Consider the following 18876-nt stretch of genomic DNA (forward strand, 5'->3'; position numbering starts at 1 on the left):
AAAAAATGTTAGTTCGGTGTAGTGGCAGGCACCTGTGGTCCCAGCTACTTGAGAGGCAGAGGTGGGAAGATGGCTTGAGCCCAGGAGACTGAAGCTATGCCATGAGCCGTGTTCATGCCACTGTACTCCAGCCTGGGCGACAGAACAAGACCCTATCTCAAAAAAAGGAAATCAGAGATTTTAAATAAATGGAGAAATACATTGTGTTCAAAGATTGGAAGGCGTTAATCCTTCCCAAATTGACATATGGGTTTATTAAAGTTCCTATCAAAATCTCAGCATGATCTTTTGTGGATATAGACAAAATTATTTTAACATTTGTATTGAAAAGCAAAGGAACCAGAGTAGCTGAAACAATTTTGAAAAAAACAAAGTAGGAGAAATCACTCTACCTAATTTTAAGACTTAATGTATAGCTACAGGTGTTGGTGGAGGGATGGCTACGCAGATTAGTGAAACAGAATAGGAAAAGAAATGAACCATGACCTAAACCTCACACCTTATACCAAAATTAACTAGAAAATGGATGACAACCTTACGTAAAATATAAAGCTATAAAAATTCTAGAAAAAAAAATAGGAGAAAATCAGGATCTACGGCTAGGCAGAGTTCTTATCACCAAAACCTCGACTCACAAAAGGAAAAACTGACAGACTGGCCTTCATCAAAATACTTTGCTCCATAAAAGCCCATATGAAGAAGGTGAAAAGACAAGCTACAGAGCGGCAAAAAGTCTCCAAACCACATACTTGACAACAGACTAGTATCTAGAATATACAGAGAACTCTCAAACCTCTACAGTAAAAAAGAACAAACAATCCAATTAGAAAATGGGGCAAAAGTCACGGATATTTCAATAAAGAGGACATAAGAGTGGTAAAAAAGCATATGAGGGCTGGGCGCGGTGGCTCACGCCTGTAATCCCAGCACTTTGGGAGGCCAAGGCGGGCGGATCACAAGGTCAGGAGATAGAGACCACGGTGAAACCCTGTCTCTACTAAAAACACAAAAAATTAGCAGGGCGCGGTAGCGGGCGCCTGTAGTCCCAGCTACTCAGGAGGCTGAGGCAGGAGAATGGCGTGATCCCGGGGGGCGGAGCTTGCAGTGAGCCGAGATCGCGGCCACTCCAGCCCGGGGACAGAGCGAGACTCCGTCTCAAAAAAAAAAAAAAAGCATATGAAAAAATGCTCGACATCAGTAACAACTGGGGAAATGACAATCAAAACCACAATGAGATATTACTGCACACTTACCAGAATGGCTAAAACAAAAAATAGCAAAACACCAAATGCTCTTGAGGACATGGAGAAACTGGACCACTCAAACGTTGCTAGTGGGAACGTAAAATGGTACAACTACTCTGGAAAACATTTCAGAGGTTTCTTAAAAAAAACTAAACATGCAACTACTATATAACCTACAATTGCATCCATTGGCATTTACTCCTTAAAAAATGAAAACTGTGTTCACACAAAAACCTGTACCCGAACGTTTATAGCAGCTTTACCGACAATAAGCAAAAACCGGAGACAATCTAGACATCCTCCCACAAGTCACTAAACAAACTGTGGAACAATCACACATTGGACTATTCCTCCACAGTAAAAAGGAGCAAGCTATTGGTACATACAACGAGATAGGTGAAGCTCCACAGAACCGCACTAAGTGAGAAAAGCCAATCCCAAAGAGCTACATACTGTATGATTCCATTTCTACAGTTTTGAAATGATGAAATAAATAGAAATGAACAACAGCTTAAGGTGTGCCTGGAGTTAAGGAAGGAGTTGATGGGAGAGGCAGGTGAATTTGGCTCTAGGAGGGCAGCATGAGGGGTCCCTGTGGTGATAGGAATATTCTTTCACTCGACTGGATTGATGTCAGTATTCTGGTTGTGATGTCGCACGACAGTTTCACAAGATGTTACCATTAGCGGACACTGGTGAAGGGCATAATGCAGGACCTCTCCCTATTATTTCTTACAACACTGTGTGAATCTACAATTACAAAGTTATAATTTTAAGGGTCTAAACCTCTCTTAAAGCTACATAAAGTAATTGTGAGATTTATGACTTTTCTTCCTATCATTTGAAAATCTACACGAGAAGACCCTTGCACAGTTGAGTTTGACTGACTTGGTAGAAATGACTGTCTGAAGAGAGTGGGAGTACGCACATACATCTTAGTCCCATATTTCATATTTTCATTTACAACTTAAACCCAAACTACTTCCCCAAGAGCTTCTACCTTGGCGCCATATAAATCCGAGTTCTTCATCAGAAACTCTGCTGATGTCCGCACTGTGACTCCGGTTGTCTCACACTGCAGCACACAGTTTTCCAGCGTAGTCTTACCACGGTGAACAACTGGGATGAAAATACACAGTGACTGCTTTAAGAAGTAATGTGCCTTTCCCAATGTTAGAGATAGCCTGGTGCTGACATTAGCTATGGTCTAAGTATTTCTCAATGGCTATCATTTAAATATTCTTACCTAAATTACAAATTTATAAAATATAAAACAATGACTATTTTGAGTTATTTTCTACAATCCAAAAGCAACATTCTTTAAAAAGAATGACTTGACCTCAGATACAAAAGTACTTTCCATTACCAAAAAAAAAAGCATCAGAGAGCAATTCTGCTGAGTATCTCGGAAGAAAAAGGCTTTGATTCAAGAAAGGGGATACAAAGATTCCAGGAAACAAGCACTACTCCAGTGTGGAGAAAACTTCATTCTAGTGCTACCTTGAATACAGAGAACACAGACCACAACACTGGAAAGCTTTAAAAGAAAAAAATCACCACACAGAAAAGAAACTAATATTAAACAACAAATTCTCATGAATAGGCTGTTTTTCACTTCAGGGTTAAGATTGCTAAGTCGTCACACTATGTACACAAAAAAATAATTTTTTAGGCCGCATGCGGTGGCTCACACTTTGGGAGGCCGGGGCGGGGGGCAGATTACCCAAGGTCAGGAGTTCAAGACCAACCTGGCCAACATGGTGAAACCCCATCTCTACTAAAAAATACAAATATTAGCCGAGCATGGTGGCGGGCACCTGTAATCCCAGCTACTTGGGGGCTGAAGCAGGGGAATCGCTCGAACCCGAAAGGTGGAGCTTGCAGTGAGCTGAGATCACGCCACTGCACTCCAGCCTGGGCGACAGAGCGAGACCCCCGCCTCTCAGTTTCAAGTGATTCTCCTGCCTCAGCCTCCTGAGTAGCTGGAATTACAGGCACCTGCCACCACACCAGCTAATTTTTGTATTTTTTAGTAGAGACAGGGTTTCATCATGTTGGCCAGGCTGGTCTCGAACTCCTGACCTCAGGTGATCCACCCACCTCAGCCTCCCAAAGTGTTGGAATTACAGGCGTAAGCCACAGCACCCATCCTAAATGAGTAATTTTTTTTTTTTTTGGAGATGAAGCCTCACTCTGTTGCCTGAGCTGGAGTGCAGTGGTGCGATCTTGGCTCACTGCAACCTCTGCTTCCCGGGTTCAAGGAATTCTCCTGCCTCAGCCTCCAGAGTAGATGGGATCACAGGTGTGTACCACCACACCTGGCTAATTTTTGTATTTTTAGTAGAGATGGGGTTCCACCATGTTCGCAAGGCTGGTCTCAAACTCCTGACCTCAGGTGATCCACCCTCCTCAGCCTCCCAAAGTGCTGGGATTGCAGGTGTGACCCACCACGCCCAGCTTCATAAATAATCAGCCTTCCATACACACTCATACCCCAGAGATACTGCAGGTTGAGTTCCAAACCACCACAATAAAGGAAATATCACAATTAAAGTGAGTCACACAATTTTTTTGTTTTCCCAGTGCATACAAAAGTTGTCTATGGGAGTCTGGGGCGGGTGGATCACTTGAGGCCAGGAGTCTGAGACCAGCCTGGGCAACAGGGCGAGACTCCATCTCTACAAAATACCAAAATTAGCCAGATGTGGTGACACATGCCTGTAGTCCCAGTTACTTGGGGGGCAGAGGCAGAATTGCTTGAGCCCAGGAGTTTGAGGCTACAGTGAGCTATGATCGTGGTATTACACTCTAGCCTAGATGACAGTGAGACTGTCTCTAAAAACAAAAAATAAATAAAATTTATGTTTATACTAATGAGCATATGAGTTTATACTAATGAGTACTATGTTTATAATGCATCTATTAAGTGTACAAAAGCGTTATGTTTTTTAAAAATGTATACATCTTAATTTAAAATACTTTATTTTGCTAAAACATGCTAACAATCCTCTGAGCTTTCAGCAAGACATAATCTTTTTGCTGGTGAAGGGTCTTACCTCAATGTTGATAGCTGCTTACTGATCGGAATGATGTTTGCTGAAGGTTAAGGTGGCTGTGGCAATTTTTAAAAATAAGACAACAATGAAGTTTGCCACATTGATTGACTCTTCCTTTCATGAAAGGATTTCTCTGTAGCATGTGATCTTGTTTGATAGCACTTTACCCACAGTAGAAAGTTATTCAAAATTGGAGTCAATCCCTTCAAAGTCTGCCTCTGCTTTACCAAGTTTACATAATACTCTAAATCATTTGTTGTCATTCAACCATGTTCACAGCATCCTCCCCAGGAGATTCCATCTCAGGAACCCACCTTCTTCGCTCATCCATAAGAAGCAACTCCTCATCTGTTCCAATTTTGTTATAAGATTGTAGCAATTCAGTCACATCTTGAGGTTCTACTTGCTATCATCAGGCTCTAGTTCTCTTGCTATTTCCACATCTGCAGTTACTTCCTCCATTCAAGTCTTGAACCCCTCAATCATCCATGCGGGCTGGAATCAACCTCTCCAGAACCCACGTTAATGTTGAGATTTTAACCTCTTCCCATGGATCATAAATGTTCTTAATGACATCTAGAATGATGACCTCTTCCCAGAAAGTTTTCAATTGACTTTGCCCAGACCCATCAGAGGAATCACTATCAATAGCTGGTATAGCCTGACGAAATGTATTTCTCAAATAGTAAGATTTGAAAGTCGAAATTACTCCTTGATCCATGGGCTGCAGAATGGATGTTATTAGCAGGCATGAAAACAAGATTAATTTCCTGGTACACCTCCATCATAGCTCTCTGATGACCGGGTACATTGTCAATAAGCAATCATATTTTTAAAGGAGTCTTTTTTTTTTTCAGTAGTAAATCTCAATAATGGGCCTAAAATATTCAGTATACCATGTTATAAACAGATGTGCTACCATTCAGGCTTTGTTGTTCCATTTCTAGGGTGCAGGCAGAGTAGATGTGGCATAATTCTTAAGGGCTCTAGCATTTTCAGAATGGTAAATGAGCACTGGCTTCAACTTAGAAGTCACCAGTTATATTCACTCCGAACAAGAGTGTCAGCCTGTCCTTTGAACCTGTGAAGCCAAGCACTGACTTCTCCTCTCTAGCAATGAAAAGTCCTAGACGGCATCTTCTTCCAGTAGAAGGTTACTTCACCTACATTGCAAATGTGTTGTTTAGTGTATCTATCCACCTTCATCAATTACCTTAGCTAGATCTTCTGGTTAAGTTGCTGTAGCTTGCATCAGCACCTGCTGCTTCATCTTGCACTTCTATGTTACAAAGATGGTTTCTCTCCTTAAACCTCATGAACCAACCTCTGCTAGCTTCAAACTCTTCTTCTACAGCTTCCTCACCTTCTTCAGCCTTCACAGAATTGAAGGAAGTTAGGGCTCTGCTCTGCAATAGGCTCTGATTTAAGGAATGTGGTGGCTGATTTGATCTTCTATCCAGACTACGGAAACTTTCTCCATATCAGTAATAAGGCTGTTTCGCTTTCTTATCATTCATGTGTTCACTAGAGTAGTGCTTTTAATTTCCTTTATGAACTTTTCCTTTACATTCAAAACTTCGCCAACTGACACAAGAGACCTAGGTGTCAGCCTGTCTCAGCTTTCAACATGCCTTCCTCACTAAGTTAAACATTTCTAGTTTTTAAATTTAACGTGAGAGACACGTGACTCTTCCTTTCACTTGAACACATAGATGCCATTGTAGGGGTTATTAACTAGTCTAATTTCAATATTGCTGTGTCTCAAGGAATAGGGTAGTCCAAAGAGAAGGAGAGAGATAGGGGAGTGGTTGATTGGTGGAACAGTCAGACTCACAAAATTATCAGTTAAGTTCACCATCTTATATGGATATGGTTCATGGCACCCCAAAACAATTATAGTAGTAACATCAAAATCACTGCTCACAGATCAGCATATCATCTATAATTAAAAAAAAAAAAAAAAAAAAAAAAAAAGCTTGCAATGTTATGAGAGTTACCAAAATGTGACACAGAGCACAGAGACACAAGGTGAGCACATGCTCTTGGGAAAATGGTGCCAACAGATTGGCTTGAAATAGGGTTGCCGCAACCTTCAATTTGTGAGAAAAAAAAAAAACTCAGTATCTGTGAAGTGCAATAAAACAAGGTATGCCTGTACTCAAGAGTGGCATTTCATTAAATTCTATCTTCCACAGAAAGTACAATTTTCCTTCAAATCTTAGAACAAACGAGACACCAAACATTCAGATACTTACTTAAGATTCCCTCTACAGCATCGTGCTGGACAAATTTTATGCATGAGATTTTAATATCAGCACCAGTGCAGTCCACAAAAGTGTCGCCTTTGCCCCTCTTTTCTATCACAATGTCATCTGGTAGGCCATATCCTAAGGAAGAGAGAGCAAGAACACTCAAGATGGGTAAGGAAAAATATCTAAACATGAACACTCTAGAATAGGTTTCTCTAGTTCAAATGACTGCAGGTGAAAACAAGACCAGTCAACCATGTTGCATTTAAATAAAATCTATCTCCCCACATAGCCTCTTTAATTTAAACCAGGGTATCCAATTTTTAACAATAACAACTCTCTGACTAGTTCCCGTATCAGAAGACTACCCTATCAACTATCCCACATAAGCTCAGCACTAAATTCACTTACAAAAGTGCTATAAAAAATAAATAATGTTCAAGGCCAGCCTAGGCAACATAGTGAGACTCCATCTCTACAAAAATAAAAAAAAAATTAGGTGTGGTGGCATGCACCAATTACTCACTACTCAAGGAGGCTAAGGTGGGAGAGTCACTTGATCCCAGAATTTTAAGGCTGCAGTAAGCTATGATCATGCCTTTGCACTCCAGCCTTCATTCTGGGTGACAGAATGAGACCCTATCTCAAAAAATAATAATAATAAGGACTTACAGCTGAGTCAAAGAACTTTAAAGCACTCACCCTTAGAAGTTTGTTTCTAACTCTAACATTCTATGATTCTAATATAAATTACATTTGAAACCTAAGCAGTTCTCAAGATGATCTAAGTTCAGTATTCTCTTAAACAGTTGTCTTAAAATCTGACAAACCGACGAGTTACTAGAAAAAAAAAAAAAGTCTACCTCATTAACAAATAAAAAGCATCAGATCGAGGCCCGGTGCAGTGGCACACGCCTGTAATCCTAGCACTTTGGGAGGCTGAGACAGGTGGATCACTTAAAGTCAGGAGTTCAAGCAGCCTGGCCAACATGGAGAAATCCTGCCTGTACGAAAAATACAAAAATTAGCCGAGTGTGGCATGTGCCTGTAATCCCAGCTTCTCAGGGGGCTAAGGTGGGAGAATTGCTTGAACCTGAGAGGTGGAGGTTGCAGTGAGCCAAGATCATGCCACTGCACTCTAGCCTGGGTGACAGAGTAAAACTCTGACTCAAAAAAGAGCATCAGATCTCGGTCAGGCACAGTGGCTCAGGTCTATAATTCCAGCACTCTGGGAGGCCAAGGCAGGTGGATCACTTGAGGTAGCAGTTCGAGACCAGCCTGGCCAACATGGAGAAACCTTGTCTCTACTAAAACTACAAAAATTAACCAGGCATGGTGGCGGGCACCAGTAATCCCAGCAACTCAGGAGGCTGAGCCAGAATCGCTTGAACCCAGGAGGCAGAGGCTGCAGTGAGCTGAGATCACGCCACTCTACTCCAGCCTGGGTGACAGAGCAAGACTCCGTCTCAAAAAAACAAAAAACAAAAAAAAATCAGATCTGTATAAATCTTACTTGAACCATTAATGCAAGCCAAACACCTGAGTAGGCTTACAAAAAACTGGAGTATCAGAAAACTAAGGAATTTGCTTGATTTCCATTATAAAACAGAAGCACATAGACAAAGCTGTAAGAAGTAACTCTCATTGTCTAAAGATGAGTCTTTGAGTAAATGAAAGCAGCAGCTGTTTTTAACAAGCAAAGCCACTCCATGTATCTACACTGGAAGAGGACAAAGGCTTTGGGGTCCCTAGAAAATGCAAGGGGACTCCACCCACTGGAATGCTACCAGGGGTGGACTCTGGATGCCTGAATTATGAGTGATTTTGTTTCTGATTGTTGTATGTATCTGACTGTACTTTGCATATTTTCTACAATAACCATTGCTTTTTATCATCAGAAAAATTAAAAGTACAGAAAGAATTGCATACTGAGAAAAGATTTTTACACAAATTTTTATATAATTATGTATTTCTTTCCACTTAAAACATAAAACCATCACCTAAATGAATGGATTTTTGAAACAAGAAAGAAAAACCCTATTGTAAGTACTATTGACATCCTGCACATAGTAGGTACTCAATATGTATCTCTTGTTATACGGGTTTGCTATAGATCACTATCAGATGAACTTGAATCTAACTCATGAACACTCCATATATGCACACTAGAGATACTATCTGATTCCCCAATTCTCAGACCCATATTGTTAGTCAATATACAGCCATTTTTATACTAACTATCAGAATTCTATATGTCTATTTATGACACTCTGGGAATTACATTAAAACTTCCTCACCAATCTAGGAAGAACTCTTATCTACCATACAAACTATAATATCAGTGTTATTTCCACTACGCCAAAAAATAAAGTGTTTTTATCACAGTGATTTATCTTGCAGATGTGTTATTTATATACACATATCTATTATACATCAAAAATTGGAGAGTAGAAAAGAACAAAAATTATACACATGAAACAAAAAAGGGAGTGAGATGATGTACTAGGAACAGGAGAAAACTAAACTTCCAGCCTCAGTTCTTTATAAGTTTTGACAAGATAAAAAGTATAGCTTAAGCAGTTTCTGAACAGCTGCACAAGTCCCAAAATGATATATGATTTTTTGCATTACAAGCTTCACTGCTAACTTGAAGCTATTTTGGTAAATAGTTGAACAGGTGTAACTAAATTTGACACATTATGAATATATATAGGACCAAGATGAACAACTGTAAAGTAACCTAAATTCAGAAATCACTCTAAATGAACAATAAGATTATAACTGTCAAAAAGTTATTTTTGGCCGAGACGGGCGGATCACGAGGTCAGGAGATCGAGACCATCCTGGCTAACACGGTGAAACCCTGTCTCTACTAAAAAATACAAAAAACTAGCCGGGCGAGGTGGCGGGTGCCTGTAATCCCAGCTACTCGGGAGGCTGAGGCAGGAGAATGGCATAAACCCGGGACGCAGAGCTTGCAGTGAGCTGAGATCTGGCCACCGCGCTCCAGCCTGAGCGACAGAGCAAGACTCCGTCTCAAAAAAAAAAAAAAAGTTATTTTTTTTTTTTAGACAGAGTCTTGCTCTGAAACCCAGGCTGAAGCATAGTGGTATGATCTTGGCTCATTGCAACCTCCACCTCCCAGGTTCAAGCGATTCTTCTGCCTCAGCCTCCCGAGTAGCTGGGATTACAGGGTGCAACAATATGCCCAGCTAATTTTTGTATTTTTAGTACCAACAGGGTTTCACCATGTTAGCCAGACTGGTCTCAAACTCCTGGCCTCAAGTGATCTACTCACCTCGGTCTCCCAAAGTGCTGGGATTTCAGGCATGAGCCACCGCACCCAGCCCAAAAAGTTATTTTTAATAGAATCTTTCAACATTAATCTTTTCTCAAGTATACTTTTGTCAAGACACAAAGTGTAGCATTTGTGACATTCAGCAAGCATTTAGAGAACTAAGATAACTGGTACCAATTTCGAGTTAAATGCCCTTCATTATACCTCTCACAAAAATAAGCTAAGTGTAAAACAAAAAACAAAAAGCCATGCACTAACATATCTGCAACATCTATGAGATAAGAGCAAGCAACAAATTTTTAAAATATTAAAATTTTTTTAAATATTGCTAGGTATCTTTTTTTAATTCTAGAGATTAGATTTCCTTTCCATAAACCACCTACAATCTGGAAAAGTATGTTTCTTCCTAATGGTCTTTTTTCTATATGAGCCTGTGAACATCTCCCCAACATACACACTGCTACAAAGAACCATAACTCAAGTTGCTGAAACACTGGGTCAACCTCTTTTAAGCTTTCCATGTCCTTAATGCTTCAAAGCAGCTCACTAGAAATCAAACAGGTTCAAATCACAGTCTTGAAGTTTCAACAAGATCGGTGATTTATTGTTTACTTAAACATATCAGGTGTGAGAGTTTAGCTGTGTGTCTTCCATACTCACCTTCCAACTCAATGGAGTCAGCAATGGAGAAAGTGCCATGTACCACATAATGGCCAGGACAAACAATAACAGTGTCACCTTCGAAGCAGGCATTTATAGCAGACAGTGGATCACTATGGAACTAGAAAACAGTAAGAACACATTTGTAAATATACACTCCCAAAAAAGTAATTTGAGTATTACTCTAGGTACCTTCATGTCTTACTTTGAAAATGGAAGCCAAAAACTGCATATTGAAGCATCTCCTTTGATAATGCACTGACCTAACACATGCCTGGTAAGTGACTACTGCTGACGAAAGGCAGGGCTCTGACTACTTCCCATTGCACAGAAAACCATCTCAGGAAAGCTCCTGTAAATACTTTGTGGGATTTGTGAAAACCTGTGGTGAATCAGAAGGGAAAAAAGCCACCTGAAGTGAGAAACTCTCCATTTACCTGAATTTCTCTTTCTTCCTCACCGGGCTCCTGACAAAGCCTGTCTGTGAGCAGGGACCGCAGGAGACCAGCCATCATGGTGGAGGAGACCACGTGAGTGACCTTCTGACCACTGGGACGGACACCCTTTGCTTGGATATTAGAATTCTTCTGATAACCAAACACATACCTTAAAGAAACAAAACAGGCCTATCAATAAGACAGCGAGTAAGAAAAGATGCCAACTAAGAATTACAAAGACACACATACCTCAACAAAGGATTCTCAATGAGTTTCAGCTTTTGTTTCAACTGTTCCATCTCCGAATACAATTTTAACCCTTCCACCATGGAGATATTTTCCTGCTCGGAATCAGAGTTACAATTTGACAAACTGCTTCTCAGATTTAAAAATTTCCTGTAACTCTCCTCACATTGAGACAACAGATTGCGGTAGTCAACAATAAGTCCTGATGGAACTCGGTCTTCAAGAATGTCATAATGCCTGAAAGTTTAAAAGCAAATTGAAATCCACTGCCTTTCAGGCACATCTTCCCATCATTAAAACAGCCCACTTAGCACTCCAAGACCCAGTAAGAAAAATGTTTTATAATATATAACTCAGGTGCATGTTAAGTCTTTCTGAATAGCACTGTAATAATAATAATAATAATAATAATAATAATAAGTGGAAGTTGTTGGAAGTTTAAAGCACCGCTTCCTTAAGGTCACTAATTTTTCTTCTCTTGAGGAGTTGTTTACTTTTTTTTCTTGGATCCAAGTATTTGTGCCTTAGAAACACTGAAAGTTCATGTTGTACAATTTGTAATTATTATTTAATAAGAAATTATTTTCTTCTCATATATTAGATTCAAAAGTTTAATAAGAAGGTGGCAGGGGGTAATTTGGGAGTGGGGGTAGGGAGAGCAGTATCTCAAATTGTTTCACAACAATGTTTAAGATTACTATATTTTTCATGGATCTGAATATGACTTTAAAAATTTGTTAAAGGTTACCATATTTATAGGATCAAAAAGTAGAAATTACTCAAATAATCTAGTCCCTCCTTCCATTTAAAGCACTATGGCACAAAATTATGCTGAATATTCCCTAAGGAAGATTATTAAAGAAATTTCAAAAACTAAGCCCTTGAGATTCTGAGGGGGAGAAAAAGGTGCCATTACTAAACTAGAGAGTGACTGAAACAAAATAACCTTGTACTGGACAACCATACTGGCACTTCAAATGTATTAATTTATAAACATTCTCAAATATAAAAACAGAACACAGAGTATTTCTAGGTGCAATAAAATAATTTGTAAATGCACAATCAAGTTAACGATATAAAATTAATGGGTTTAAAAATAAAGTAAAAGAGGCTGGGCACAGTGGCTCAAACCTATAAATCCCAGCACTTTGGGAGGCCAAGGCAGGCAGATCACTTGAGCCCAGGAGTTTGAGGCCAGCCTGGGCAACATGGCAAAACCCTGTCACTACAAAAATACAAAAATGAGCCTGGCGTGGTGGCATGCATTTGTAGTCTACTTGGGAGGCTGAGGTGGGAGGATGGCTTGAGCCCCAGGGGCCAAGGCTGCTGTGAGATCTAATTATGCTACTGTACTCCGTACTCCAGCCTGGGCAACAGAGCAAAACCCTGTCTCAAAAAACAAACAAACAAACAAACAGATGCTCAGGGCCCCATCCAGACCAATTAAATGAGTCTCTGGACATAGAGGGGCATTTTTTTAAGTTCCCTGGGGATGCTAATGTGTAGCCAAGAGTGAGCACAATTGCCTTAAATGATTTTTTTTTTTAATTCAGTCACGCTTTAAATAAGATAGGGAAAAACAAAAGCAAGATAGAACCATATCTTAAACAAATTTAGATCATACTATGAACACTTAAACATTTTAAATGAATAAAAAAGAAACTTTTCCCGCTTTTCAAGTAAGTGAATTAGGTGAAGCTTGAAAAGCAAGGATTTTGTCTACTTTGGTTAATCCAAAAGAAACTGAATGAACAGCTATGAAAAAAAAGGGAAAAACAAAAAAATTTTTAAATTTTAAAAATAAAAAAAAAGAAATTGAGGATGAAATCATGTTCTACTAAGTTGTAAAGATTAAGACTCAAATTTTAAAATAAGTTTCTTAGCATTTCCAGTATCCATGCCCGTTAGCTTATTTCTTTTCATTATATTGATACTTCATAGTCTAGAAGCAATGAACTAACATTTGTGTCTCAGACCCCAAAGTTCTGAAGCAGTGTTGGTTTTTTTCAGACCTCCTTTAGTCACGTATAAGCAGTGTGTTTTGAAGTAGAAAGGAAAAATTTACTGAACAGTACAAAATCCAGACAGTCTGGTTTGATTTTGCCTATTGATAGCCCCACTCCTATCTTAGCCCAGAGACCTTTTTTAAGTCTGCCCACATTTGATAACATTCTGGTCTCTCCATCAAGTACCACCATGTCTTCTGCATAACCACACACGATTCCTCCCTTATGCCTTCCTATCTGCCAGTGATGTACAAGCTATGCATGTAAGTCATTGCTTGTCGTTAGCACATGCAAGGCTATCAAATCAGCATACAACTTTTTTCTAAGTAAAGACTGAATTTGTCCGATATACGTTATGTTCCCTTATATTTCACATTAATCAAAATCAATCATTTCTTTTCAAGAGCAAGGGTATCAAACCTAGAAAATACTCAAGCTTATTGAAATTTTGGGATTTTATTGAATATGCTATGGAAAAATAGGAAATGCACAATGGAAAAACTGGAAAGCCTAAATAGAAATCATAGCCCATTTATGAAGAGCTAAAATCAGACATACATAATTCTAAGCCTGGTAGAACTATTAATCAGACTTTCAAACTTTTTTTTTTTTTTTGAGACAAGGTCTTGCCCTGTCACCTAGGCTGGAGTGCAGTGGTTCAATCACAGCTCATTGCAGCTTCAAACTCCTGGACTCAAGTGATCTTCCTGCCTCAGCCTCCCCAGCAGCTGGGACTATAGACATGCCCTATCACACCCAGCTAATTTTTTTTTTTTAGGTTTGTAAAGGTGGGGTCTCACTATGTTGCCCAGGCTGGTCTCAAACTCCTAGGGTCAAGAGGTCTTCCCGGGCTGGGCACAATGGCACAGGCCTGTAATCTCAGCATTTTGGGAGGCAGAGGTGGGCAAATCACTTGAGGTCGGGAGTTCGAGACCAGCCTGGCCAACATGGTGAAACCCCGTCTCTACTAAAAATACAAAAATTAGCTCAGTGTGGTGGCGTGCACCTGTATTTACAGCTAGTCAGGAGGCTGAGGTGGGAGGGACACTTGAGCCCAGGAGGTTGAGGCTGCAGTGAGGGAGATCATACCGCTGCACTCCAGTTTGGGCAACAGAGTGAGAGCCTGTCTCAAAAAAGTTGTCTTCCTCCTTCAGCCTCCCAAATTACTGGGATTACAGTCACCATGCCAAGCCTCACACATTTTTTATTTTATTATTATTTACTATTTAAGCCAAGAGAAACTCACTAAATCAACTTGAGCTCCAAAAAAATGTAAAGGCCTACTGCCTTATATTCTCATCTTGTCTTTCATACAGGAGGAAAAAAAAAACCATCTTTCAAACGGGGAAAAAAAATCGTCTTTTACCCAGGGAAAAAAATTACCTTCTACAATTATTTTTTTGTAGTGCAAGTTATAATTTCATTCTTATTGCAGCACTGCCTATGAAGTTACTGCTATTGAATACAAGAAAAAAATACTGGTCTTAAAGCACCATCTAGTGGGAAGATAAATGCCACATTTAATAAGGTCATGAAGATTTAAGGCAGGAGGCTGACAAAATATCTTAAGGTAGATCTGTTAGTTCAGCCTGCTGTGTTTCACTACAGAAACTTAGAGTAAAGCCATATACCTTTAAAGTATTATTTACAAAATTAAAGCCAAAAAGTCTTATATAATTCAAATAATGTCACTGTTTTTCAAACAATCGAATTTAACAAAGGGCTTCTTAACCCACTAGTTCAATTGAATTTTATTCAAATTAACAAAACAGTGAGCTACTAATTTAGATGTTCTTGGACTTCCTGCTTTTTGACTCAATTTATAAACACTGAAAGTAGGTTTCTCTGCACTTGTACAAGTTTCACTTAATGACTTGTCAAGGGGTAGTACAATTTGTACATCAGTGTATTTCTGTCTATGAGCTCCTGGAAAGAAAATAGAGAGAGAGAGAGAGACACAGAGAGAGAGAAAAAGTGTGTGTGTATCTCACACAGGCAAAATTAAACCATGGGTAACCATTTTTCCAATATGTACAACAAGGTCAGCAATAAATACTTACAATCTTAATCGAGGTTCAACACATCTGACAAAATAATCGTATTCATCCTCCTCTTCTTCATCCCAACTCCTCCAAATGTTTTGGTAGAAAAATCTGAAATGGAACTTAGTATCATTCAAATTCTATCACTGGCTCAAAACATTAAGATTTTGGAGGGGTGAGAGCTAAACAATAAATCAAAACAATTCTCATAGGAGAATGCTGCATATTTGCTATGGTTGATAGTCATGAGTCACATAACATAGAGACCTTTTTTGGATCGTTAAAGAAGGGAAGTTTCTCCACATTGGTTTTGTTAGGACTTTTTTTTTGAGACGGAGTCTCACTGTCTCCGGGGCTGGAGTGCAATGGTGTGATCTTGGCTCACTGCAACCTCCACCTCCTGGGTTTAAGTGATTCTCCTGCCTCAGCCTCCTGAATAGCTGAGATGGCACCCACCAACACGCCCAGCTAATTTTTTGTATTTTTAGTAGAGATGGGGTTTCACCATATGGGCCAGGCTGGTCTCAAACTCCTGACCTCGTGATTCACCCACCTCGGACTCCCAAAGTGCTAGGATTACAGGCGTGAGCCACTGCACCTGGCCAGGACTTTCTTTTTATTGGAAGAATTATTTATTGACCACCAGTACCTGAATGGATGGTAGTGCCATTTGCTGAGACAAAAAACACTGAGAGAGAAACAGGTTTGGGGTTGAAAATAACAGAGGAATATACAGCCCAAAGCTCCAGGGAAAGGTCTGGGCTGGAGACATAAACCTGGCAGCTGTCAACACATTGACGGTGTTAAAGCAACGTATAAGATCACGTAAGGACATAATCATAAGGCAGTGGTTCTCAACCCTCATTGTACACCGGAGTCCCCTGGGACACTTTTAAAAATTGATTCCCCTGTAATTCCAGCTACTCAAGAAGCTGAGGCACAAGAATCGCCTGAACTGGGAGGCCGAGGCTGCAGTGAACTCAGATTGCACCACTGCACTCCAGCCTGGGCAACAGAGTGAGATTCTTTCTCAAAATAAATAAATAAATTTAAAAACAAAAACAATTAGTTCACTCTCCCAGACCAATCAATCAGAATCTGGTGGGGATGGGGAAGGTGCAGGGGAACCAGCATCCATACCCTTCTTTTCTTTTTTTTTGAGATGGAGTCTTGCTCTTGTGGCCCAGGCTGGAGTGCAGTGGCTCCATCTTGGCTCACTGCAACCCTCCCAGGTTCAAGCAATTCTCCTGCCTCAGCCTCCTGAGTATCTGGTATTACAGGCATCCACCACCACGCCCGGCTAATTTTTGTATGTTTAGTAGAAACAGCGTTTTGCCATGTTGGCCAGGCTGGTCTCGAACTCCTGACCTCAGGTGATCCCCCTGCCTCGGCCCCCCAAAGTGCTGGGATTACAGGCATGACCCACAGTGCCCAGCTGTATCCATATTTTTTTAAAGCACTCCAAGTGATTTAACAAATTTATTATGGAAAATCCTAAACACATACAACAGAGAAATAGTATCATGAATACCATGTATCATCAGGCAGCTTCAACAATTACTAACTCACAATCTTATTTCATCTCTGCTTCACCCCGGCACCCTCTGCTCTCCTCCCCCACCATCTTGATACTGGATTTTTTTGTTGTTGTTCAGATGGAGTTTTGCTCTTGTTGCCCAGGCTGGAGTGCAAGGGCACAATCTCATCTCACTGCAACCTCCAGTTCCTGGGTTCAAGTGATTCAGCCTCCCTAGTAGCTCAGATTACAGGCACCTACCACCACGCCCCGCTAATTTTTTGTATTTTTAGTAGAGATGGGGTTTCACTATGTTGGCCAGGCTGGTCTCAAACTGACCTCAGGCAACTCACCCACTTCAGTTTCCCAAATATACTGGATTATTTTGAACCAATCTCAGACACATCAAATCATTCACAAATTTTTAGTATGTATCTCTAAAATAAATCTTTATACCAAAAGTTTTAACTCCTTGATATTACCAAATATCCAGTGTTCAAATTCCCCTAATTGTCTTCTGCTGCTGTTTCACAGTTGACTTGTCCCAATCAGGCACCAAATGAGGATCCACTGCTGCCCTTGACAGACACGTCTCTTAAATCACTGTTAGCCTATGCATTACCTCTCCCTCTTTTTTCCCTTGCAATTTATTGACTAATTTCCCACACTCTAAATTTTGGTGATTACATTCCCATGGGGTCATTTTTCTTTCTTTTTTTTTTTTTTTTTTTGAGACAGTGTGTTGCTCTGTTGCCCAGGCTGGAGTGCAGTAGCACGACCTTGGCTCACTGCAGCCTCCACCTCCTGGGTTCAAGCAATTATCCTGCCTCAGCCTCCCGAGTAGCTGGGATTACAGGCACGCACTACCATGCCCTGCTAATTTTTGTATTTTTAGTAGAGATGGGGTTTCGCCATGTTGCCTAGGCTGGTCTCAAACTCCTGGGCTAAAATGATCCGCCTGCCTTGGCCTCCCAGAGTGCTACGATTACAGGTGCACCCTGTCCCCATGGGTCATTTAACATGTACTTCATGTTATTTCTAGTAAGATCTACAGACCTGAGGGGCTTCAGGAAGGATGTTTTGCAAGAATGCTTCAAGGGAGGTGTAATGTACTTCAGTCAAGAAGCAGGAGAGCAGAGCTTCATTCCTGGCCAAAGCCACTGTCTGTGTGGAGTGTGTACATTTTTCCCATGTCCGCATGGGTTTTCTCCAGGTACTCTGATTTCCTCCCACATCCCAAAGATGTATGCATGAGGTGAATTCTGCGTCTGCCTTGTCCCAGTCTGAGTGTGAATGTGTGTCAGTGCACTCTGTGATGAAATGGGCTCCTGTCCACGGCTGGTTCCCGCATTGTACACTGAGCTACGGGAATAGGCTTTGGCCACCTGCAACCCTGAACTGGAATAAACAGGTTGGAAAGTGAATGAATACAAATTACTGTCAAACAAAAATTCATAAAGTATACAATAATCATACAAATGTACAACAATCAATGCTGTGGCATGAAATTGCTCAGCGAGCCCACCATGTTTATTATTGTTTTGAACTGGGTGATGGTAGGAAGTGCTCCTTATAATTTCCGCTTTGCCAACATTTATTCCTTCATTTACGCAACACCACAATGACCACTGTCACTCACTGTTTCACCAAAAATTGGAAACTGGGTCAATAATTATCTTGTTTGCATTAATATTTCTTAATGCATGTATAGTTCATATTTATTTCAATGTTTAAGATTAGAATTGTTTGGGGTCTTTATTTAGAAGTTTGATGATGTTTTCATGACCAGAAATATGCTGTAGAAACTTTAACTTTTGTTTATATCAGTCAGTCTATGGTAAAATTGGTTTCATTAACATTGCAGTTTCTAAGAACCTACCAACAACAGTAACTGAGGACTTTACTAAAACGCCTGGCCAAGTCTTTTTGTGAGGTTAAGATTGATCAACAGATATAGGTTGTCAGCCTGATCCACCCTCTATAAAGTTCTCTTTCCCTAATGGTTGCAGCAGTCATTGATGTTCACTGTCTAGAACCTTTATTTCATTAGTGGTTACAAAATACTGATATTCTATCACTTTCTTCATGTATTAGTTGGAATACTTTTATAAAGAAATTCCTC

The 18876-nt window shown here is 40.1% G+C and overlaps 1 protein-coding gene across 2 annotated transcripts in view; it reads right to left on the bottom strand.

Moving 5' to 3' along the window:
* The window catches only part of SHCBP1 (SHC binding and spindle associated 1), a 40177-nt gene that overhangs the window by 12946 nt on the left and 8355 nt on the right, over positions 1-18876 (bottom strand). For both annotated transcript variants that reach the window (XM_026448642.1, XM_026448643.1), the window contains 6 exons: positions 15257-15349; positions 11194-11427; positions 10945-11113; positions 10508-10628; positions 6556-6687; positions 2245-2363 (listed from right to left, as the gene is read on the bottom strand). In XM_026448642.1, the coding sequence (XP_026304427.1) occupies positions 2245-2363; positions 6556-6687; positions 10508-10628; positions 10945-11113; positions 11194-11427; positions 15257-15349 (868 nt within the window). The remainder of the gene's footprint in view (positions 1-2244; positions 2364-6555; positions 6688-10507; positions 10629-10944; positions 11114-11193; positions 11428-15256; positions 15350-18876) is intronic.

This window comes from Piliocolobus tephrosceles, chromosome 17 (assembly GCF_002776525.5).
Source record: "Piliocolobus tephrosceles isolate RC106 chromosome 17, ASM277652v3, whole genome shotgun sequence".
NCBI classification, from domain to species: Eukaryota; Metazoa; Chordata; class Mammalia; order Primates; family Cercopithecidae; genus Piliocolobus; species Piliocolobus tephrosceles.